This window comes from Neofelis nebulosa, chromosome 8 (assembly GCF_028018385.1).
Source record: "Neofelis nebulosa isolate mNeoNeb1 chromosome 8, mNeoNeb1.pri, whole genome shotgun sequence".
In the NCBI taxonomy this organism is placed as follows: Eukaryota; Metazoa; Chordata; class Mammalia; order Carnivora; family Felidae; genus Neofelis; species Neofelis nebulosa.
In genome coordinates, this window is record NC_080789.1 from 49,902,459 (window position 1) to 49,927,134 (window position 24,676).

Consider the following 24,676-nt stretch of genomic DNA (forward strand, 5'->3'; position numbering starts at 1 on the left):
TCGCTTAGCCTTACACCCTCTAGGTTCATCCATGTTGCTGCAAATGGCAAGATTTCATTCCTTTTTGTGGCTGTGTACTATTCTATTAGGCAGACACCACATCTTCTGTATCCATTCACCTGTGGTTGGACATGTGGGTTGCTGCTATTCCTGGGCTATTGTAAATGATGCTGCAAGAAACATATGGATGCATGTACCTGTTGGTGTTAGTGTTTCTCATCTCCTTTGGGTCAATACCCAGGAGTCAAATTACTGGAGCCTACGGTAATTCTATTTTAAGTTTCTGAGGAAGCTCCATAGCGTTTTCCACAGCGGTTCCACTACATGGCCTTGCCACCCACAATGCATGAGGGTTCCTTTTTCTTCCTTTCCTAACCCACACGTGTTATTCCCTGTGCTTTTTAAGCTTAGTGATTCTGACAGTGTAAAGTGATAGGTCATTGTGGTTTTAACTGGCAGTTCCCTGATGATTAGTGGCGTTGGGCATCTTTTCATGTGCCAGTCCTCTGTATGTCTTCTTTGGAAAAATATCTATTCGGGGCCTCTGCCCATTTTTGTTTTCAGTTGAAGTATTTGGGTGTTTGGTGTTGAGCTGTATGCTTTCTTTATATATTTTGAATATTAACCTCCCTGCTCTTCAGAATCAAGTGACAAGTGGCGTATTCTAGCCTTGGCTGTAAAAATCAGGATATCAGTTTTGTGCATTCGCTCCCTCAGGATATACTGACTGTGTCGATAGTGGCAGAAGCAGATTGTGAAGATGCCACCTCCTAAGACAAAGGAAAAGAAGAAAAGCTGACTTACTATTTCCCTTGTTCCCGGAGAGTATCCCAATGTATCCCTGCCCCTACTGATTATATATTAAGATTATCCAATGAATCTTGGGGTGCCTGAGTGGCTCAGTCATCTAAATGCCTGACTTTGGCTCAGGTCATGATCTCACGGTTCTTGAGTTCGAGTCCCACATGGGGCTCTCTGCTGATAGTAGAGAGCCTGCTTGAGATTCTCCATCTCCTTCTCTCTCTGCCCCTCCCCCACATTCTCTCTCAAAAATAAATAAAATAAAACATTTTTTAAAATTAGCCAATGAATCTCTTCCCCATAATAATGCCTGGGGACCCTTCAAACGGCTGCTTTTGTGCTGATCTTTGGGATGAGTAATTAATGTGTTAGCCCTTTGAGAGACTTCTGCTGTCTCCTTTGGGTCTCACCAGCATGTATGCTGTTGGTTTGTTTTTAACATGTATTTAGTTTTGAGAGACAGAGACAGAGCACAAGTGGGGGAGGGGCAGAGAGTGAAGGAGGCACAGAATCTGAAGCAGGTTCCAGGCTCTGAGCTGTCAGCACAGAGCCCGATGGGGGCTGGGACTCACAAACCATGAGATCCCGACCTGAGCCAACGTTGGGTGCTTAACCAACTGAGCCACCCAACTAGCCACTGGTTTTTAAAGCTAGATATTTTGAGGGGTCATCTTGTGCAGGAGATACAAATTTGGGTGCCTGATGTGGGGTACAAATCCTTCACTCTTCGGGGAGATGTTTCTCATTTGTGACTTCCCTCTCAATTGCAGATTGCTGCACCAGGGATGATCTTTATGGTGAGACCATGTCTCAGCCTCTTCTACCCACCCTGATGTGGTCCCCTTTCTCGTTTGCCAATGTGAATGAGCTGCTCAGCTAGCTTTCAGATCTTTTTCGGAGCAAATTTTTCCACGTGTACTTGTAGATTCAATGTGTCTATGGGAGGAGTTGGGTTTAGGATCTTCCTCCATTGCCATCTGGAACCACCCTCTTCTCTGTCTCTCTCTCTCTGTTTTTTGAAGTTATTTATTTTGAGAGAGAGAGAGAGAGAGAGAGAGAGCAAGAGAGCACAAGTAGGGGAGGGGCAGAGAGAGAGAAGGGGAGAGAATCCAAGCCTGCTCTGCACCACCAACACAGAGCCTGATGCGGGGCTCCATCTCGCAACCATGAGATCATAACCTGAGCCGAAATCGAGTCATACTCTTAACTGACTGAGCTACCCAGGTGCCCCTCTCTTTTCTAATTAATAATATTCATTACCATTTCTTTCATTTTTTTTAAGCCTCCAGGAAAACGCTATATTATGCTGATGGCCTAGCACCTTACTTTAAATCAAATTGTTTTAATGTTTCACCATTCAGGATACTATTTATTATCATTTCTGGTAACTACTCCATAATTTTATTATTTTGGTTTTCTAGTATAATGATTTATGTTTTTATGGCTTCAAATATTAAGCCACAATAGCAGGTTCAAAATTTGGTGTAAAATGTTCCCCCTCAAAGTATATCCCTTCCTCCCCATTTGGAAAAATCCAACTAGTCAGCAATGGGAGTAATATAAGGAAAATCTGTAGGTGAACTATTAAGCTCCCATAGTCATTCATGTATGAATAAATGTATTTCTCAAAATACATATACAATATTTGAGTGCTAAATTATGTACCATCCTCTGCGGTGTGGGTATGTGTGTGTTAACCTTCTTAACAATCTTTTGAGGCTGGTACGCCTGATTCTATTTTACTGATGAAGAAACAAGACCTGAGGACATTAATAATTTGGCCAAAGTCCCACAATTAAGATAGAATCAGATTTGAACTCAGGATCACGCCTGAGCTGTCACCAACTATGTCATAAGGTTTCCCATTAATCCATGAGAAAGAGCAAGAAATAACAGAAGCTTCAAGATGGCAGACATATGTCACGTACTATTTATTCAGTTTCAAAATTCTACTGAAATGATAGCAAACATTTGTAAAATATAAATCCAAACAATATAGAGAGCAAAAGGGAACGTACAAGTATTTCAGCAATTCTGGCAAATTTCTAGAAGACAGAAAGCAGGGTGGGCAATGGAATAAAGGAAGTCACAAACCAGACAAAACAGGAATCCTTTTAGGCCAGCCAAGTCCCAGAGAGGACTCCAAACTGAGACATTAGGTACAGAGGAAGCCCGGGTTGCTGGTAGTATTAGGTTATACATAAAGGACTGTCTGCGAACAGTTGATTCAGTCAACTCTTCCCTTTGTCCTCCCCTACTCAGCAATCATAGGCAATGGCATGAGGAATAGCAGTGTCAGCACAACGGTAACAGAGGTGCTTTAAAAAAAAAAAAAATTGGACTATACTACATGTGTGGAAATGGGACAGGCTCCAAACATGGGAGTCGGCCCCTAGATTATGCCCTCTTTGTCACTTAGCAGCAAGGAAAACTCCCCGGACTCCTTGTCTCAGCCTACAAGACAGTATCCAGTCATATTAAAGGGAAGAGAAAACAATATATTCTAGTCAAAGGCATCTTTTAAACTTGAGCAAAGATACGAAGGTAAAGAACAGTGTGGTGGCTCAGGAAAACAGTTCTTTCTTGCCAGAGGATGAAGGTCAGTCCTTGGTGTGACAGATGCTAAGGCTAGCGGGACAGAAAGTAACCACATCTGGAGATTGTACTTGCCCTATGGGCAGAAGGGAACCACTGAGGGATGTACTGCAAGGATATGAAATGGTCAAGACTGCTGTTTTGGCAATTGTGTAGAGAAAGGAGTTGGGAATGCATGCTCTCCGGGTATTTTAATACGGTAGTTCCCAAAGTGTGGTCTGGAGAGGCAGAATCCGGGCCAGGCAACTTATGAGAAATGCAAATTATTGGGCCGCACACCAGCCTACTGGACCTGAACCTCTGAAGGTAGGGCCCAGCGATCTGTCTTAACAAGCCCTCCAGGTGATTGTGACGCATACTCACTTGAAACCACTCTTCTAAGGAAGACCTCTTACCTTGAAGCATTTCATCTTGCCTACGAACCTTTTCTGCCTCACCCAGGTAGAGTGGATCATATTCTCCATTGTCATCCTCTCAGTCCCCTATCCCTCCTTATATAGTAGAATTTTGTGGTGCTTCTGTAGGTCTGTTCTGTCGTGGCAATGAGCCCACTTCTTCGTATCAGGTACTGTCTCTCACCGGCCTTTGCAGGCCAGCAGGACCTAGCAAACCACTTAATAAATTAGCTTGCTGAATGCATGAACACAAAAAATACCTATTAGGAGGCATTTGCAGTAGTCCAATCGAGCTAAGGAGAAAGTGAGGTCTTGAGCCAAGAGGAGTTGGGATGGACCTGAGAAGTGTTCAGGAAATCAAATGGGCAGGATGCTAATAAGAGCTAACAATTACATAGCACTTACTTTGTACCAAGCGGTCTTATGGGCTTTACAAGTATTTCTACTCATCCTCACGATAACCCAATGAGGTAGCTACTATTTTTATCCCCATGCTATAAATGAGGAAACTGAGGCTAAGAAATTTACCCAAGTCGAGCAGCTAATATTCAGCCGACATTCAAACCCAGGCAATGTTTGGCAGCAGAATCCTTGGGCTTGACATTATTCTGCCTCCAAACTTGTGCTAAGATTTTGAGTGATTGGGTAAATGGAGGGCCTTCCCCAAAGACATAGGAAAAACTCGGGGAAGATGCTGAGGTCAGCCTTAGATATGCTGTGTTTCACATGCCTTGGCAGGGGGTCTAGCCAGTGGTTTGATGTAATAGTCTGAAATACAGGGGCTTGAACTGGGCTCAGTATACGGATTTTAAAACCAACATGTAAACAATGAGAATGGATGAAGTGACCTAGGAAGTATTTATTATGGGTATCCCCACTTTTCAAAAGTTAATGTTATGCCGCTGTGCTTTTATGAGAGGCCTACATGAGTACGTGTGTTCACTAACAAAAAGAAACCCCAAGAGGGTTTCTGCTTTTATGAAAGAAAGCAAAAACAGCATTCAGCGGTTGTTTTGCAGCAGTTAACAGAGGCAGTGCATGCTCCGAGAGTGGCGCCAACTCCTTCCCTGGAACCACACTCAGCAGCTCAGCAACAAGCTGCCATAGCTTTGAACTGTGTCTGTGGGCAGATGCGCTTTGTCTCCATTCATTTTTTCATTCATTCATTCATTCTGTTGGAAAGACGCGTTCAAAGGTGTCAGAAAAGCTGGCAGGTTATGTTTTGGCTTTGGGAACACTCAGAAATGTTTCCATGTAAGCCAACGATAGCTGCATCTTCACTTTATGCCATTTCGTCTTATGAAAGCTTTGATAGAAGGCTCAACTTTTGGTAGCAGGGGAAACCTGTGTATATAAGAAGACATGTGGACCGAAAGCCCTAGTGAACAATATTTGAGGGAATCTTGAGATGCAGGGGCCTCATAAGGAAACCCCGGGAGACAGCAGAGTCGTAGAAGCCAAGGCAGCAGGTAGTCTCATGAAGGAAGTGATGAACAGTATTAGTATCCATACATTCAACTAAGAAAAAGAACGAAGGCCATCTTTTGGCCAAAAGAACAAAGGCCATTCGTCTTTTGGCATCTAAGACGACACTAATAAAGGGATGAAAGCCAGATTAGACTATGTTCGGTGGAAAGGCGGCAAGAAAATTGGGAAAGCAAACCTCATTCTCTATAGATAACAGGTTATCTTGTGGATATGCAATTAAACAAAATGAAGTTTTTAAGATGAGACTTCAGTGTACTTTTGCGGCCAGCGGCTGGAACCAGTGGAAGTGGTGTTGAGAATAAAGGGAAGAAATGAACCAACTTAACCAAAACCTGGGAAAGGCTGGAGAGCGCAGGGCTCTGGGAGCTAATGGTTGGTCTTGAGCTAATGGGTAACAACTCAATCTCTGAGGTGAGGGTATGAGTGAAGATGGGAATGGATGTGAGAATTTTAGATGGAAGGATGACCTTAATTTTACTGATAAAATTAGACTAATGGTAATCCAGTAGGTATGGAGAAGAAAGCTAAGTATAAAACTTAAAGCAAGATTTAGGGAGTGAGTGAGCATCCTTAAATGCAAATAATTTTATGAGTGAGCCATTTAGAAAATCAAACCAGGAGATCAATACTGGGTGGAAAACAGGTTAGGAAGGACTGAGAACAAAAGTGTGGGAAATACAGGCTGCAGGACTCTATGAGGTCAAGATCAGTTTAGAGCCAGTGAGCACAGAATTTGATGGACAGGAAGTTGTAGTTGAAGTAGGATATCTGGGGTTAAGTTCAAATAGCTCTAAATGAAAATAAGCCGTATCCCTCAGAATGGTTGGTTGAAATAGTAAAGATGAAAGTTGATAAAAGGAGAGATCATAGGGTTGGTTATCTACATACGTATGTTAGAAAATAACCAATATTGCTGGTACTTTTGTTTGAATACACTTGAAATGAGGAGGGACGAAGGGGACTTGAGGTAGGTGATCCATTTCCCATGGCCCTGGGTGCCAGTGTTGAAAACGGGTAAAATTTATTCTGGAAAGGGTGAGGGTAATCATAGAGGATAAAGAGAAAAGATGGAGAGGAGTCAGACACCGGCACTGAGTGAAGTAGTTTCAGAGAAACTCAGCATGTTGATTGAAGAGAACTTGTTATAGGTAGGAACATCTAATTTTGAGTTGTGGTGGAACATGCAAAGTGACTCTTCTACATCCCTTGCCTCTACTTAAAAAACAAAAATCACAACTCAGCTGAGCTTACTATCACAATTGCCTTGTGAGTGAACGTTCAGCTGTTACATGTGGCCATGACTTCTTGCCCATCAAAATGTGATAAGTGATATGTCATGGTTGGGCACCAGCAATAGGAGACAGATGTGATTCACTTTCCCTCCGTCACAGCAATGGACAGATAGCCTGGTCATACTGCATCCTCGTGAGATGGGAAGGCGACCCCCCATGCTACCTACAGTAGACGTGTAGAATAATAAACAGGTTGTCCTAAACTCATTTGGGGGACTGTTCATATTGCAGTATTATTGTATATACTTGTCCATTTTATTTCGAACATCCTGACTTCCATTCCAAACTATATTCATTATTCATTCAGCGTTAGCATTCCTTCTCACCTGTTTATACCAGTAATGTCCTAATTCATCAACAAACGTCTGACCTTCCTATTAACCCATTCTCTAAACTAGCTAATTTTTCAAAAAAAAAAAATACAAATCTGATCACATGACTGCCTAGCTTGTAAGTCTATGGTTTGTCATCATCCCTGAAATTAAATCCAAACTGGTTACAAGGCCCCCATATAATCTGCCCTTTTTAGTCTCTCATTATATTGCCAAGTACAGCCATACTCAGCTTCTGAATATGCCATGACCCCTTGTCTTTACGCTTTTGCCAGTTCTGTTCCCATTGGAGTACACAGCTTCCTTGGCTTAGGCTTGTTCTGAACCCCAGACCAGGAACCACTGTGGTACAAACCATGCACAACCTTGTATTTCCTCTATTACAACACTACTTAATAGTAATTATGCAGTGTGTTTTCCCTGTAGGTACTGTCTCCACTACCAAGCACATAGTACTAAAAAGTAGGAGGTACCAAGGAAAGGTGGGTGGGGGACGGGAGGCAATTAGCTTTGCCTCTGATACATTTACAGGAAGGGAAGCATGGTAGTATATTTTATATAAATCTTGACATGTAGAACTCTGTGAGTAGGGGCTATTGCAGAACACTTATCAGTCAGGGCTCCTATCTGGAAAGCAACACATGGTCCTCTGATAATCCTTGACTGCATCTTAGAAGACAACTGATGCTGAAACAAATTTCTGAATCTTTTAAATGGCAATTTTGAAGACTGATCTGTCAAGGTTATTCTGGACCTACGCTGTGAACCAATAACCTCATTAATATTTCAGTATCATGTAAAAGGAGAGAAACTCTTATTTTTGCTTATGCCAATTCTCCCAAGTGGTACTTGAAAGATGACTCACACAGTAGTCTTGTTTCAAAGAATAGGCAACCTTGAGGTCGTTTTTCTGCCACTTGCCTACCACCATCTGTCTTTGAAATCCCATGTGTGGGTATCAAGATTCATACGGAAGCATTTTGTTGTCTCCAAACATCAACTAATGCCAGAAAAATAGCAAAAATCTGCTATAGTCAGCTTTTCAAAGTTCAAATAGATATTGCCTTGGACTTACAAAAAACAGCACTATTCGGCAGGTCTTCACATATTCTAGCTAAATAGGAAATTACCTGTACTGGGAAAGAAATCATTAGTTCAATAAGGTGGATTAATCAACTACTCTCGAAGAGAAAATGAACAAATCTTATTCTTTTTGTAAGAATTAAGGAAAACGTACCAGTTGCTCATGGCTCCTGTCCCTAAACTTTTGTATACAGCAGCGCATTGATCCCAAAGCGTTCAAACTGCTTCACGTCGCCTGTATAGTAGCAGCCCCTTTATGTTCGTATTTCTATTAGGTGTGCAGAAAGCATTTTACAGCCAGAGAAAAAGTGTGTGTTAAGGGATTTAAGACCACCCATTTCAATCAGAGACGCGAACAGTATACAGAGTAGAAACCTATTTTCACTAAATCATGAGACTTGAACTTAATGATTAGGAAGAAAATAGGTTCATCTGAAGTAGTACTTAGGAAGATGAACTGACACAAGGTCTGAAAGCTTCTACATGCACAGTTCTCGGTTGGGTTTAGCTGCTAGAAAGAAATCTCTGCAACAACGTTTCTTAATCGGGGCAATTTTGCATACACGGGGGAGAGACATTTGGTAATATCTGGAGACAATTTTGGTAGTTCTGGGGCTGGTGATGGGACTACTGGTATCTAAGTGGGTAGAGGCAAGGGGATATCTTACTGCACAAGGCAGCCCTCATGATACAGAATTATCTAGTCCAGAATGTCCATTGTGCCAGGGATAAGAAACCCCGGTCTAATAAAGAACAGGTCTTTCTCCATTGAAATCTAAACCGTGGAGGAAAGCACGGATTTTAGATCTAGAATAAAGAGCCAGTTTATTTCCAGCCCTTTTAGGAAAGCCTAACTAAACTGAGTTCATAGATGGTAATGATTCCAAACAGAATCACACATTTGTGTTTCTTCTAAGAATACTACACTAGGATTATAGTAAGCTACCATCACACACATTTAGCTGCCTTTACCTAAGAAAGCAGTTGGGCTTCTATTAAAAGTGAAATGCCTGTGAAACAAGTAAAACAGCTTTTCAGAATAACAGGGTTATTAGTCCAGGCTATTAAAACATGAGGTTACTATGATGCCATACATTAACCAGTTCTGGAGTACAATTCTTTACATCTGTGTGTGTGTGTGTGTGTGTGAGAGCATTCTAGAACAGTATCACTCAATGTCCTTAGTTACTGATAATGGCTAAATACACACTAATTCCACTACTACCTAATCTGGAAAATTTTCAGTTGATAGAATGTAAGCTTTTTCTAAGACCTAAGTGAAATCAATTTGCCAAAATCATCAAGAATAATTAAGATCAGGGGCGCCTGGGTGGCGCAGTCGGTTAAGCGTCCGACTTCAGCCAGGTCACGATCTCGCGGTCCGTGAGTTCGAGCCCTGCGTCAGGCTCTGGGCCGATGGCTCGGAGCCTGGAGCCTGTTTCCGATTCTGTGTCTCCCTCTCTCTCTGCCCCTCCCCCGTTCATGCTCTGTCTCTCTCTGCCCCAAAAATAAATAAAAAATGTTGAAAAAAAGAATAATTAAGATCAGAATTAAAAGGTAGGAGGAGGTCAGGGTATTAAGATTCCCTCTAGTAAAAATTTTATTCTATTCTGAAACCTGACACACATTGACATCACAGGGTCTAAATAAAGTAAAACCTGCAATATCTCCTCTAGTAGTTTTAATTGGTTTTTTTATGATGCCCAATGAAAAATCCCAATTTCAATTAGAACTTTATAAGCAGAAACGCGTTGCTGATAGATCTCGTCCTAATGTGTAGCATAGGTGTTCACAACATCTTTTCTAGGAATAGGAAAAGAAGTAATTTTACTGTGTATGCTTGAGAAAATGGCCTCCTCTGGTGAGCCCTTTGGGTGCTCGCCACCAAAGACTTCCATAGTGTTCCATATTTACAACCAAAGGTATCAAAGGAAAACTTATCACATTTAAAACCAGAATATCCTTTTCCCAAACAGTAATATGAAGTGTTACTCCATTTTCCATTCTACAGATTAAATAAGATTTTAAAAAGATGGATCTGGGGTGGCACTGCTTTGAAAAACAGGATTCAATTTAAGATAGAGCTAGAATCCAAAACATACTGAGATTTTTAAGCTCTTTAATATCAAAATATTTACGAAGCATAATATATGTAAAGAATGGCAGTTAACTTTAACAATTTAAATTTTTGGTGAAATTTAATGTGGGCAGAAAATGTTACTTCAACATTTTAATTGTGAAGTATTGCTATATACTTTGTCACGTGGCTGAATAAAGCTCACAGCTTATTAACTAGTGAAGTGTTTCAGTGACTAGGGATTTTAAATATCTCATTCTTTTGAACTTCAACATGACTGTATAATCATATTCGTTTGTTGTCCCCGAGCCTGAACGAGGTATAAACAAAAATCCCTTAGAAATGGGTAAATAACATACGAGCGTATCTATTTTCACCAACAAAAATGTAAAAAAAAAAAAAAAAAAAAAAAAACTGATTTGAGTAATTATGGTTACATAAAATTTTTTGTAACTATTCAATCTTTTAAGCATTCTAATTCCCAATGGTCAGAAAGTTTTAGCCATCACTACTGAAGACATGACCACCTTTTCAAAAATTATCATTCAGGGGTGCCTGGGTGGCTCAGTTGGTTAAGCATCCGACTCTTGATTTCAGCTCAGGTAGTGATCCCAGAGTCATGGGATCAAGCCCCATGCTGGGTTCTGCGTGGAGCATGGAGCCTACTTAAGATTCTCTCTCATCTCCTCTTCCCCTGCTTACGCTCTCCAAAATTAAAAATTATCATTCAGTGCTATTGATTTTATATATAAATTTTTAGGTTAGGCCTTGCCATACCAAATTTCCTTTCTGCCTTGGTTTCATAAAATAGCCTCAAAATGCAACCCTGTATTGAACTTTTTTTTTAAGTCAGATCTAAACAGTTTATATGTCCTCAAGAAAATCGGCAAACAGCTGTTTTCTATTAACTTGTAGCTCTCCAGAGAAACCTACATATTAAGGAGGTTTTGCTTAATGGTTGTCCATAGTAGGTAAAAGACCAGTAAGTAGTATGAATGGCAGACTACGACCAGACCCCACACCTTCGTTCCAGAATTAGTACATCGCCACTAGAAGTACCAAGTTAATCAGTATGACTCAACATTTAAAATCGGAGTATTCTTCTGTTAACTAATTTTGTCATGTACGTAAATATATATATGTGAATATATATATTTTAAAAACTACTAAAACCAGATCTACTACTAGAAAAAAGTGTAATCTACTTTCGTATTAAAAGATAGAATTTCAGCTGTTAGAAAAATCAGCCGTCTTCCAAGACAAAAAAACCATGCATCTTGGAAGTTAAAAAAAAAAAAAAAATCCAATACATGAGAAGTATTTGGATTTAACGTTAGACAATTAACTAAGACAGTCACACAACATATGCATGTCAGTCTCCTATATGGTCCTAGAGCCTGCAGTATTGTAATTTATTGTGAAACCATGTAACCAAATACTTAAATATATCCACAACATCTATACCACGGTAATGCATAGTACATAATATACTAACATCTCGAAATAAATTTCTATTACAGTTTTATGCAAATTATGGTAGAAGATTATCACCTGCCACATTTTGAAATGGCACCAACTTCATGTAACGTTCTAGATTAATGTACTAAAATCCTTACTGGTAATGATGTCTTATGCATTATCATCTGAACATTTGAAATCAAGCTGTTAATCGAATAACCACAGTATGTTATCAATTAAAATCACTGCATATTCAGATGTTAAAGCAGGAAGTTATACAGCAGGAAAAATATTTCTAATTCACAGTTTCAAAAATAAAGGGTGCAGTTTTCAAATATCTGATTGCTTAAATTGGTCGATTTAACAACTGCCTCCTTCAATACATGTAAACTATGTTTGCACAGCATTAGGAGATGTCTTTTATTTCAGAAGTTAGTTCTTACTGTTACAGGAGCACCACAAATTTGAAGGAAGAGGCTACAGTGTGAAATGAGCTCACTGAAGGATATGTTAAATAAAAATTTAACTACAATATAAGGTACTGCAAAGCTTTGCTTCCCCCCAGCACAGACCCCTTAATCAGGAAAAGTAGTCAACACTTACCAAATACAATATGTGAATTAGCGCTACAAGAGGGGGGGGGAATCTAACTCAACTAAAAGAAAACACTATATTAGCTAACAAACCTGTGACAGCTTCAGAATTTTCCTAAAAATAAAATTCAAAAGCGTACACAGTATTTGTATCCTTCAATAAGGAATGTAGGGATCCAAAGGGAATGAAAGAAACATCTGGCTTTAAAAATTTCTAAGTTGGAAACACACGCACACAAATGGGTAACTGAGAAAAACTGAGTACTTAAATATTCAAATTTTAAATGAGTAAGAAAATTTATAATAGAAAAAGTGGCAAACTGTTATTGTGACTTGATTTGCTGAAAACATCTGCAAATTCACACTGGCATTAAGAAAACCAAAGTTTCGAAAATTTACTCCTCTCTCTCTTTCTCCAGATATGTTTTCTGTGCAAAAATAAATATCTGAAAATTGCACTAATACAATAATACTATTTTAACTTTTGTTATTATGAATAATCTGCACATGCTGCTTTACAGACAATACATATTTGTAAACTTGCTCATGCAAAATTAGTGTGCACAATAGGGATACTGTTAATCCCCATACTTAAAAAAAAAATGATACCTTATCTTTTTTTAAACTGCCAAACCCTCTGAAACGTAACAAATCTTACACAGATATTCTTGTCTGCCAGCTAAAAATCGATTTATGTTGCTGAAACAAAAAGTTATACGAGAAAAACATGGTTTTCGTCTTGTAAAATTTTTTGATTTTTTTTTTTTTTTTTTTTTTTAAAGAAAAATTATAAAAGAAAGAAATTCATGGTCACAAAATTTCAACATTTTAATCCTAAACATTACAGGGCAAATAGATACTGGACCCTATCTCCATAAATCCTAAATTTTAATTTCCATTTTTTAAATGTTGCCCTAACCACTAAAACATTAGTGGCTTTACAACCTCTGGAGATTGTGGAAATACATGTTTCTGAAATAAATGCTACAAAAACAACAATGGAAGAAAGCCAAACTGTCTCCATGAGAAGAGGGGAAAAAAATGGAACATTTTGAAGCCTTACATACTTCTCTTTCCATGTCTTATGGTTAACCTGTCAATTCAGTGCATCATATGGTCAAAGTAATGGTCCCCGTGTTGAACAAACATCTAACTAGTGTCCATTGATTCCAAGTTAGTAGACGATGAATCTTTTTGGATACTTTCAAAGATGGCCGCCAGCTCAGGGTTAGAACTGATCTGTGACTGGAATTCACTCATCAGTGGACTCTTCTCTGCTTCTGGAATGGTTAGCAATGCTGCTACTGCTCTCATGGCAGATCGCTTTAGTTCATCTTGCTTTTCAAACTCCTGCTTTACTGAATTTGCTTTCACCTGTAACATTGAGTAAATTTATATTATAGGTTATAAAGACAGCTCCTGAACAAAATTTAAGCATGTAGAAATTTCTGGTAAATAAAGCAAAGCCACTGTCTTATAGGTCCAAAAGATACATTATACCTAAACACAGTTATTTTTAAACTGTTGAGCAGTAGCTCTCTTCCTTTGAGGGAACATTTTATACAAAGCCCCCTTATAAAAACAAAATCCAGAGCCCTCATGGTTGAAAACAGAATGGGACCCAGAGCCTTACCTGCTTAAGCAAGTCCTACTCTGGCCTCTAAGAAACTATTCTTCTAGCTACCCTGTTCACTCATTTTTCTTCAAACATGTCATGTACTGCCATGTACTGTGTATTTCTTCTATGAAAAGTCCTGTTTCCTTCTGAATCTAAAAATAATTCTAACTTTTCAAGGTCCATTTTATATGTCATCGTGCTCTTATGAAGTTTTCTAGGACTCCCACTCACCACCTCCTCTACCGGAATACACCATTTCCTCCTTTATGGTCTCAGAATTGATACTTCAACGTATGATACATATCTATAACATTAAATAAAAGCTTTTAAGAATGGCATTTAATGGTGCTACGTTTTCTAAAACATCCACATCTAAAAGGTTAACTTTTTAAATTTTTTTTTAATGTTTGTTTTTGAGAGAAACACAGAGTGTGAGTGGGGAAGGGGCAGAAAGAGAGGAAGACACAGAATCTGAAGTAGGCTCCAGGCTCTGAGCTGTTAGCACAGAGACCAACGCGGGGCTCGAACCCACCAACCTCGAGATCATGACCTGAGCCAAAGTCGGATGCTTAACTAAGCTACCCAGGAGCCCCTAAAAGATTCACTTTTAAAGCCAACTAATACATAGGGTGCTAGCATGGTTAAATCTGGAAAACTACAGTATGGAATCAACTAGGATTCTTGAATATACCAAGTCTGGCCTAGGGTGATGTCTATCAGTGATTACCTTAGTTGTACATGTGGCACGTAATGGCTCAACAAGTCGGTCCAACCTCTGCAGCACTGCACTTGGACAAAGGGTGGAGAGTCTCACCAACATTAAAAATGTGAGCATCTATTAGAAATTAAAACAAAAAATTTAGACTTTGCATTATTTTCTAAAGACAAAATTCCAAATTCTGACAAAGCTTCTAAGAGGAAATGCATAGCATGTACCATCAAGTTTCATTTTAATGTAATCTGCCATTTGGAATCACATAAATTTGTTTCAAACTTTATTCTGAGGAATATTAATTATGAGCATTAGGCAGATCAACCTTATAATGTGGTCCTAGAGTCCAAAACTAGTAAAGTGGTTCTCAATCCTGGCTGCACATTAGCGCTGGAAAGCTTTAGAAATCTGCCCCAATTCCTCAACCCCTTTCCCAGAGATTTTTACTTAACCTGTCAGGATAGGGTCACAGATACAGTATTTGTTAAAAAGCCTTGTGTGTAACAGAATGGAAACCATTGAACAAGAAAATAACTAGGAGAAAAGCTCTGTAATAAGTTTCCACTGTCTTAGCAGATATTCCTAAAAAAATCAAAAAGACTGGTTATTCAGTCTTATATTATCCATATATATTATCCTTATATTATCCTTATAATATATAGATTATATAATATATAGATTATATAATATATAGATTATATATATAATATAGATTATATGTATAGAATAATATATATATTCTATTATATTATCCTTATATTATCCATATAAAGCCCAGTAACTCATAATCTTTTTTTTCTCTTACACTATAAACTACAGAATAAAACAGGAGGATCCTATTACTTCTTTTGGGGTTCTCTTCATTGAATTTGGGAGGGTCAGGTTACTACCACATAGGAAACAAGTTGGAATTCTGATAGTATGGCTGAATTACTTTTCAACTACCACTTTTGCCCTGATTGACTAAAGGGCCTGAAGAAGAGACAATGAACGTTTTTTAAATCACCCTTTTATAGTTCATATTTAAAATGGACATGAGCAAATAAAACAAAGAACAGCTATGCAAAGTTCCTACTCTAAAACTTTGAAGGGTATTTCTCTCTAATTTCTACAGATTGCCATGTATATGTGGAAACAGTCCTTCTGTATTATCCTTTAACAATACTTTTGATATTAAGCTTATTATACTGGAAAATAAAAATCCCCCATTCATGTAAGTAAAACAGTTATCATATAGAACAGCTCTAAAGACAGACCAAAGAATTAGCCAAGACACTGATGGAAAACTAAAAAGGAAAAAAAAAAAAAAAACCTCCCTTGAGAAGATTACTGTCCAATATTAAGACAGGCCAAAAAAAAAAAAAAAATAGTAGTAGTAGTAGTAATAATTTCACTCCTTATACTCTGAACACCAAAACCTGCCTGGACTCTTCTTTTAAGTAATGGAAAGATCTCTGGTCTATGCATTAAAGCAAGCTGGCATACAGAATTTGAGAATTTTCCATCCATAACTTAGACTTGACTTCCTCCTCCAATGAGGTTTCTGGATTTTCCTTGTAATGTTACACTGTATTACTATTACTTTTGCATATTCTAGTTTATAGTACACTTATTAACTCATGACAAGCAAATCAATTTTTCTTAATACACAAGAGTAAATTGCAAGGGTGAAAGTCACTATAGCAAAGTCTTCCTCTAAAGCAATTTATAAACAGGCACAAATATCTTACCTTAATATCATAATGGTCCTTCAAACCATCTTCAACATGATTTAGAAATTCAAAGATATCTAGTCTATCAAGACAACTGTCTAAAAGTGTGTACATACACTCAAAAGCTGCCTTTCTAATATCCAGTCCATCATCAACTGTATGCTTAAATGGACCCATTTCTACCTGTTGAAACAAAAAAGAATGTGTGGATATACTTAAAAGTAAAGGACAAGCTTAGATAAACAGTAATGTAACTAACTTACCTCTCTTATAAGCTCCTTTCTAACTTTTGTTTCATTATAAAGATGTGGCAGAACAGTATCTAGAAGATCCCTTATTAATGATGGTTTATTATGTGCTGCTGAATTGAATGTGACCAAGGCTACTCTTCTTACATTCAAATCTGGGTCTTCCAATGTTTTTAGGAAATCACCTGAAAATTTTAAGAGAAACATCATATAGTCATGGTAGGGTTAAAATACAATATACATTATATATTTTTTCTAAATGGCTAAGTTTATGTTGATATTATTATTTCTTCCATGCAGGTGACAGAAGGACTGATAAGTGAAATACAGAACTTCTTTTGGCAACAGGTAATCAATTAAACCCACTCACACTCAGACATGATAACCGATTCTTAGCACCATTATATAATGCAGAGGGTATGGAATGAGTCCCAAAAGTTCTTCAATTACGTTTACAGATACTTAATTTAAAAAAAAGGTAGGTTGCACAGAGAAGTGACGTAACCAGCAGCTATAAAAATATTGCTAATGGTGCACTCAAGAGTTCAAAATTAGTATTTTCACTAAAAGCAACAAAAATAGAAAAAACTGAGTTCAAATAAAATAATTAGCCGGAGACAGATCCGCTGCTTGATAAACTGAACACTATTAACAAGTACACAATTTATCGGATGATAAGGAGACATGCGCCTTCAAAATACTTTTATTTCTATCTTTAATGCCGAATGTATGAATTGGTAAGAGGTTAAGAATACAGAAGGAGGAACCTGAAACTCAACACAGAACAAAAAGTAGAAACTGCAAACGTGGGGAAGAAATTATAGTGCAAAGATGTTTGGAGTCACACAGAGGGGGATCCAAACCACTTCATTTGCCAATTTCATGACTTTTGGCAAGGTACGTTAGGCAAGAGCCTCAGTTTCTCAGCTTATAAAATGAGAATCCCAAACCTTTTAAGACTACATGAGTAGAATAAGCTGCATGTACACTGTTGAATAGTCTGGGACATACCTGGTATTCTTATGGAGCTACCAATCTTCATTATGCAGTCTCAACCCTACAATCAGCAATCTTTTGGAATACATGGGGAAAAAGAGCAGTGCCAACACTTGACTGTATCACAACAGCAATTTGAAAAAATGGAAAGGAAGTAATACTTCAGACACCATACACTGGGGGGCAAACTCAAGGCTGACCCCCTAGGAAACTTCTGATTACAAAAAAGTTCAGGAGATACCTTGGATTCAAAAAGAATTCAAATACACCAGACTAAATCTCCTCATCCCTCTCTTTGCTTAGAATTACTAAGACAGTAAATGAGAATAATACTTTATTCTAATTATCTGCTTTCAGAAAAGCATCTAAAATATTGTTATTATTATGGACAAATGATGACATGGACCAGGATCAAAGATCCCCAAATCTTCAGTTTAAAAATTATAATTTTTAAAAAGCTTCCTAGGTGGTTCTGATGTTCATATTAGTCACAAATAATACTAAACTAGATCATAATTCAAAGAGAATGACAATCATCTGCTCAAATAAGTACACAAACGATACACAATAGTTGACTTGTCAACTTGGAAATATGTCTCTAGAGATGTGGCACAGGATTCTTTGTCCTATCTTGTACAACACAAAAAATGTCAACAAATATATCAAAGCAAAAAACAGGTGAGGAGAACAAAGGCAAGAATCTTCCAATACAGACCTTCTTTAAATTATTTCTAGGTCCCAGCGATAGCATCCATTTATCCCTGCATCCCTCTTATTAACTGGTAATCCATTTCTTAACTGAAAATCCATTTTCATTTTTATTTAATCCAAGTTAGTTAACATGTAGTGTAATCATGGTTTCAGGAGTAGAATTTAGTGATTCATCACTTACATGTAACACCCAATGCTCATCCCAACAAGTGCCCTCCATCATGCCCATCACTCAGCCTATCTCCCCACCCAGTACCCCTCCAGCAACCCTCAGTTTGTTCTCTGAATTTAAGAGTCTCTTATGATTTGCCTCCCTGTTTTAACCTTATTTTTCCTTCCCTTCCCTATGTTCATTTGTTTTCTTAAATTCCACATGAGTGAAATCATGATATTCATCTTGCTCTCTTAGCGTAATACATTCTAGTTCCATCCATGTTGTTACAAATGACAAGATTTCCTTCTTTTTGATCACCAGGTAATCCACTGTAATTCTTTTAAATTGTGTTTTTTCCCTCTGTGCCTACTGCACAATGGCACGAAACTACAAAGCTTCTTTGCCATATCCCTCTATTGTCTCTGCTGTTATTATCATTGCTCTGTTTCCAAGAAAACACCAAACTAAACTCTAAAGGTTTTTAGTTTTACCAACTCTAAGAAAATTGATGATGAAATCAACACAAGAAATTATAAAATCATTACTAATAATCCTAGAAGCTAATTCTTGACGTCACAGAAAAAGAGACAGCCCTAGTCTTTCTTGGCTTAGTTCTACCCGACTCAGTTTTTTATTCTTCCACTGTTTTCACCTTACATATGAAGTCTTCACAGATCTCCCTAGGAGCTGGAGGGTTTACAAGTAATAACAGAAAACCGGGGCTCCCACAGATAAAGCAAGAACCAAATATGTAGTTGACTCTGAAGGACATCCTAGTGTTATTTACCAATTTCAGTGATTTGCAAAATTATCTGGTAACAACTGCAAACTGAGGGATGATAGATAATCACACATTATCAATTATCTTTTTAATGAAATAATTACCAGACCCTTAAAAGCATTTTAGTTCCTTGGTAATATTTTTGGCTACTGAAATTATTAATCAGTATGTTCATCTTTGTTTCCACTTACCTATGCAGTTCTTTAACAATGGATCAATAGGTTGCGGATGATCAGAAATAGTAAACTTCACAGCTGTAACCACAGAGCTTCGGGCATACGATGAGCCTAATTAAAAATAAATTTTAAGTCTACTGGTATGTAAATTCACTAAAATCCACGGGCATCTGTATCATTTTCAAACCACTTTCAACTAACACCAGTGTCTTCAATTCCTTAAAATTCTGTTTGGTCCAGAGGGGTGACACTTACTGTTCTCAGGGAAGCAAAGTTTTACTCGTAAACTATAATCCCATTAGGTTTCAAAAGAAATAATGTCTTCTGGGAAGGAGAAGGGCTGGAAGAACAGCAGTGGGGGATCTAAGCCCTCACAAAAGGGAAGTGTTTAAACCCACAATTTCTTAAAAAAGCAGTTTCTAAAAAAAGCAATGGCTATTATTATCCCCTATTTGGTCAAAAGGAGTTGACACTGGTAATCTGAAAACAAAACTCTCCTAGGTTCTTTCCTTTGAACTAAATTCATTAATTTTAGTATTATAATTAGTACTACCAAGCTCCTTAGGAGACATTAATTCAACAAACATCTGTCTTTTCCACAATTTTAAGATTAAAAAGTAGCACTGAAATATAATGAACACTGGAAATTAGAACAGATTCATGTAACTGTTATCTTATTATTCTATCTTTTTAAACAACAAAATGTCACTTGAATATGGCAACAGGTTCTACATATAACACAAGATTGTTTTAGCTTCTGCATTAGGCATCTTTCAAGGTTACCAACTGCTAATAAAATTTTAAGTAAGAAAATCTAGGTACCCACCTGATATCAAATACCCCTTAAGCCGTGGAAGGAGAGTTTCTGGATCAATTAGAGTGAGTTTCCCTAGACATTCAGCAACAACATTTCTGGTTCCTTCTTCTGCACACTCACAGTGCTTTAGCAATAAGGCCCAGATATTTTCAACATATGGTTTAAGGCCCACCACTGATGCAGAGCTAATAATTTCCTTCAAGGAATGAAGCAGAAGATACTGCCTTTTGGGTTGACTGGTTATTTCTTGTAAGACAAATGGCAGATACTCAGGAAGGTTGCCCACGCTAATGCTGCCTAGTGCATAGGAGGCGGCTGATTTAACTTCTTCACTAGGAGATGAAAAGGCTTCTAATATTACAGATTTTAGTTCCAGCTGCCCACTTAAGTCAATATGATGCCCAACTTCTCCAAGAGAAAGCAGAGCTAAGAGACGAATGGAATCTGTAGACCTTGAGTTCTTAACATCTTGAATAAATTGACCTACTACGGCTGGTCCTTCTTTAGGGCATGCTCGAGTAAGGGCAGCTACACATTTGGCGATAGAATAGTAAGACTGCTTGTGAGTAAGAGCTGTGCTCTGAGAATAAACTGGACCAGTCAGCATGCGCAACAAATCCATGTAGCCTAGATTATTTGTTCCAGTGACAACCAGAGCTTGGAAAAAGTCTAGCATGGCGCTAAGAGCTCCCCCCTGCAATAAAGGTGATCTCACAAGTCCAATAAGTTCATTGAGAATGGATCCACTTATTTTTGAAAGGGAGGAGGGATACACTTTCGCCAGGGTGGTAAGAAAACTGATAGCCATCTGTGAAACATGCATATCGCTTTCGCTGATAAGAGGTGGGAGCTCATCTAGAACTGCATCTATCATGGCAGCTGTCAAGCTGTCACTATAGTTTTTAATTAGAATATCTAGAGCAGAAAGGGTACCCAGTTTCAAAGCTCTCTGGTTTTTCCTGAGAAATGAAGCAAGGATAGGAACCCCTTCTCCCAGGACAGGCCTCAAATCTATCTTCAAAGGCGACCCAGCAATCAGTGTCAACGCCTTCACTGTGGTTAACCGGGTAATTTCATTCTTTAGTCTCTCCAAGAAAATCTGAAGCGTATTAGGCAAATCAGAACCCAAATTGTCTCCAAGGTTGCAAATAATTTGCCCCATACAAGAAATAGCCCTTTCCTTGACTTCCTGATCAATGTCGGCTGCTTTTAACCTCTTAATGGTGCAGGTAAATAGATCTTTGATATAAGGAGTTGCATCAAACGAGGAAGGCTGATCTAAAGGACGAATTACTTTGACAAGCTGTTGGGTAACAAGAAGTGCTTCAGATGTAATCTTGTAAAATGGGTCTCCGACACAAGCCACCACTGGAGGGACCAAAGCCTGAACGTGAGGATGGAAGACTTGAGGAGAGTGGTTACAGAGGATTACATACAGACACGACAGAGCATCAATCTTCAAATTTGATGAACTTGATTTATCATTCAGTGAGAAAATGATTCCTAAAAAGCCAACAAAAAAAAAGTCCAATAATTCTTAGTTTCATGAAAGAAAAAAATGAAAACCTAATCCCTAAAATATTACTAAAGTTTCCACTTCGTCATACTATCTCTAAAGTAGTAGAGACTCCACAATCTACGATAAATAGGACAGCCAAGAAAGTTAGAGTAAGGTTTTAAACTTTGTACTTGAAAGTTTCTAACTTGAGTTCAAGATGGTTGTACGTGCAAATTAAGTTGTCACAAATGACGCTTTTGAAGCAAACAACGATTTAAGCTTATCGAAGACTTAATAATAGTCTGGGATAAGTCCCCAAAGTGATTTATCTTTCATACCTGGTACAAGTACAGGAATGTGTTGCGTTAGGGCTCCAGGTAGTACATTTACCAGTTCGGTTAACATGTTAAAACAACACTGCCGGGTCTTGACACTTTTTTCTTTCATCTGTTTGTGCAGAGCTTTAACAATGTTGGGAACCTGGAATTATCACACACTCATTAGCTATTGGTATTTCCTCAGTACACTTACCACAAATTATAGGGGACGGGGAGAATGAACAGTTTATCTTCTTTTGTCAAATTCCTAATTCCGCTATCTACTAACAAGACTGTCTGATGCAGCTTTTGTTGTACCCACTACATTTGTTTTCTTTGAACTGTATTTGCTTTATACTGATAACAGAGAAAAGCTAGCATTAGCTCTCTAACAGAGCAACAAGTCTTCCTTAATTAATTTTTGATTCTGAAATACATAAGACTAAGTAGAAATCTAACCAAATAGTAAATTTTCAACCAAAATTTTAGCAACATAATTTATAAATGGCTTTTTGAACAAAAATAGCACAGATACGCATTAGACGAAAAGGGACAAATTATGGAAAATAAACCATTAAACAGGTCTTTATTTTTGCTTTTAGTTTGCTCTCACAATGAAATAAGACCTCACTTCAAAATATAGCTACATGCAGCAAGTTTATGATTCAAAGACATCTGCTTCTAAACTTTCTAACGTTTTGTTAGCTGGTAAAACATACATAGGGTATTTGGGTGGGAGGATACATACAGACACATACCATGTTGAAGAGTGACCTGAGGGCTAGAGACAAAAGACAACAACCTGATTTGTCAAACCATCAGAATGTCCCATGATTTTACCTGACTTCTATACATTTATTTAATGGCTTGTGTCCTCCATACACTTTATCTCGTTTCCTTCTACAGTGCATTCTTCAATGTTCACCTTTAAGTTCACCAGGAATTTTCTGTTAATTTGTACTACTTGGAAGCAAGAGACATACGGTATGTACATCTCCCATAGTTTCGTTGTTCAGTCCCTCTCAACATCTGTTTTGTAATTTATAAAAATGCACCAATGTGTACACCATTGGGCTGCTGTAGGGATTAAATACAAGATAGGAAAATGCCTAGCGTGCACCAAACATTCAATAGGAGCTATCTAGCTCTGATCTTTAGAATCTTAGAGATGTCCTAAAGTGACAAATATCAATGCCAGCTCTTAGTAATAAAAATCCGTAAGTACTTACTATGTACTAGGCACTACACTAAATGTTTACATAGATCATCTCATCTCTTACTTCCCTGGGTAGACAATTCTAAGTAAACCATTACTACGCGTGAGAAAAGTGATGTTTAAAAAAATAACTACCTTGTCCAGGATCATGCAGCTAAATTAGAGCTGTGGAGTCACACTACTTGTGTTCATACTTTGCTTCACTCCTAAGATTCCTCCGTTAACATCAGAGATAATTTTACTGAATCTTAAAATTATTTTAATATTGCTTATCTAATAAATCAAGAATACCTCCATCAGAATAAACTATAAGTGACATAGCATGAATGAGTATACATAAACTCCTATAGAACTATATCCCAGAACTCTGCTTCTCTGAAGATGTTCTGAGACTCACATTTCCATATAAAAACCCAATTTTACAAGATCATATTTATGAACATGACTTTCAATCATACTTTTTATTTTTTTAATTTTTTTTTTTAACGTTTGTTTATTTTTGAGACAGAGAGAGACAGAGGATGAACGGGGGAGGGTCAGAGAGAGGGAGACACAGAATCCGAAACAGGCTCCAGGCTCTGAGCTGTCAGCACAGAGCCTGACGCGGAGCTCAAACTCACGGACCGCGAGATCATGACCTGAGCCGAAGTCGGCCGCTTAACCGACTGAGCCACCCAGGCGCCCCTCAATCATAATTTTAAACTGACCTGACTCTGAAGCATTGTCAGAGGTGTTTCTCCCTGCTCCATAGCATCAGGGTCACACAGCCAACTTTGTACAGGACGAGTTTGCTTCAAAAGAGAAAGGTATGCATGAAAAACGTCTGCCTTTACATTCTCTTCACGCTCTTTAAATCTCGATATCAGTGCAGGAGAGACAGTCTTGTAGAATTCTGGAAGCATTTCATGCCTTGTGCTAACTACAGCATCCAAGCACTTAGCAGCCGCACGTCTCACTTTCCAGCTCATGTCGTCATCATCGCTGTATTCGTCGTCACTCCCTAGAGAGAAGTTTTAATGTTAACAGGTAAGAAAAGTTTATCATTGAATACAGAAAGTGAATCGATATTCAAACTAAGACAGTTTTAAAACTTTTCAAGTACAGCAAGTGTTAAAAGTGCAAGTACTTAAACAGAAATTATACCAAGTTACATATAAATTAACCTCTAAAGAAAAAAATCGTATTGTTTTTAACTCGTTAATCATCTTCTCACTTATTATGGGTAATGAGCAGCTTAAATCATTTAAAATCATTTTTAAATTATTAACACATGAAGCTTCTTTCCAAAATAAATACTTGTAAAACATAAATCTCTCATCCCAACCTTTTAAACAGTATGTTTACTTACTTGACACCATAGGAAAAGCAATCAATCACAGAAGGCGTTAATAAAATAAACCAGCAAATATGATTTGTGACTATAGATGATATATTAAAAAGCATGGTTACAATCCTAGGACATGCTGTAGACTAATTTTCTGGGGAGAAAAAGAATCCTGACTGACATCAGCTTTCTTTGGGATTACAAGGGTTTTCACTACATTTAATGATGGGCTCTTAGGAAAAAATATGTGTATTTCCAACCTTTCAACGTATTCTCGTGACA

General features: G+C 37.9%; 1 protein-coding gene across 2 annotated transcripts in view; it reads right to left on the minus strand.

The window, feature by feature from the left end:
- Window positions 1-11,916: 11,916 nt before the first annotated feature.
- Window positions 11,917-24,676, minus strand: part of CAND1 (cullin associated and neddylation dissociated 1) — a 42,689-nt gene continuing 29,929 nt past the window's right edge. For both annotated transcript variants that reach the window (XM_058742094.1, XM_058742095.1), the window contains 8 exons: window positions 23,778-24,070; window positions 21,876-22,017; window positions 20,049-21,542; window positions 19,238-19,333; window positions 16,420-16,589; window positions 16,175-16,339; window positions 14,460-14,567; window positions 11,917-13,488 (listed from right to left, as the gene is read on the minus strand). In XM_058742094.1, coding sequence (XP_058598077.1) covers window positions 13,264-13,488; window positions 14,460-14,567; window positions 16,175-16,339; window positions 16,420-16,589; window positions 19,238-19,333; window positions 20,049-21,542; window positions 21,876-22,017; window positions 23,778-24,070 — 2,693 coding nt within the window. In that variant the 3' untranslated portion in view covers window positions 11,917-13,263. The remainder of the gene's footprint in view (window positions 13,489-14,459; window positions 14,568-16,174; window positions 16,340-16,419; window positions 16,590-19,237; window positions 19,334-20,048; window positions 21,543-21,875; window positions 22,018-23,777; window positions 24,071-24,676) is intronic.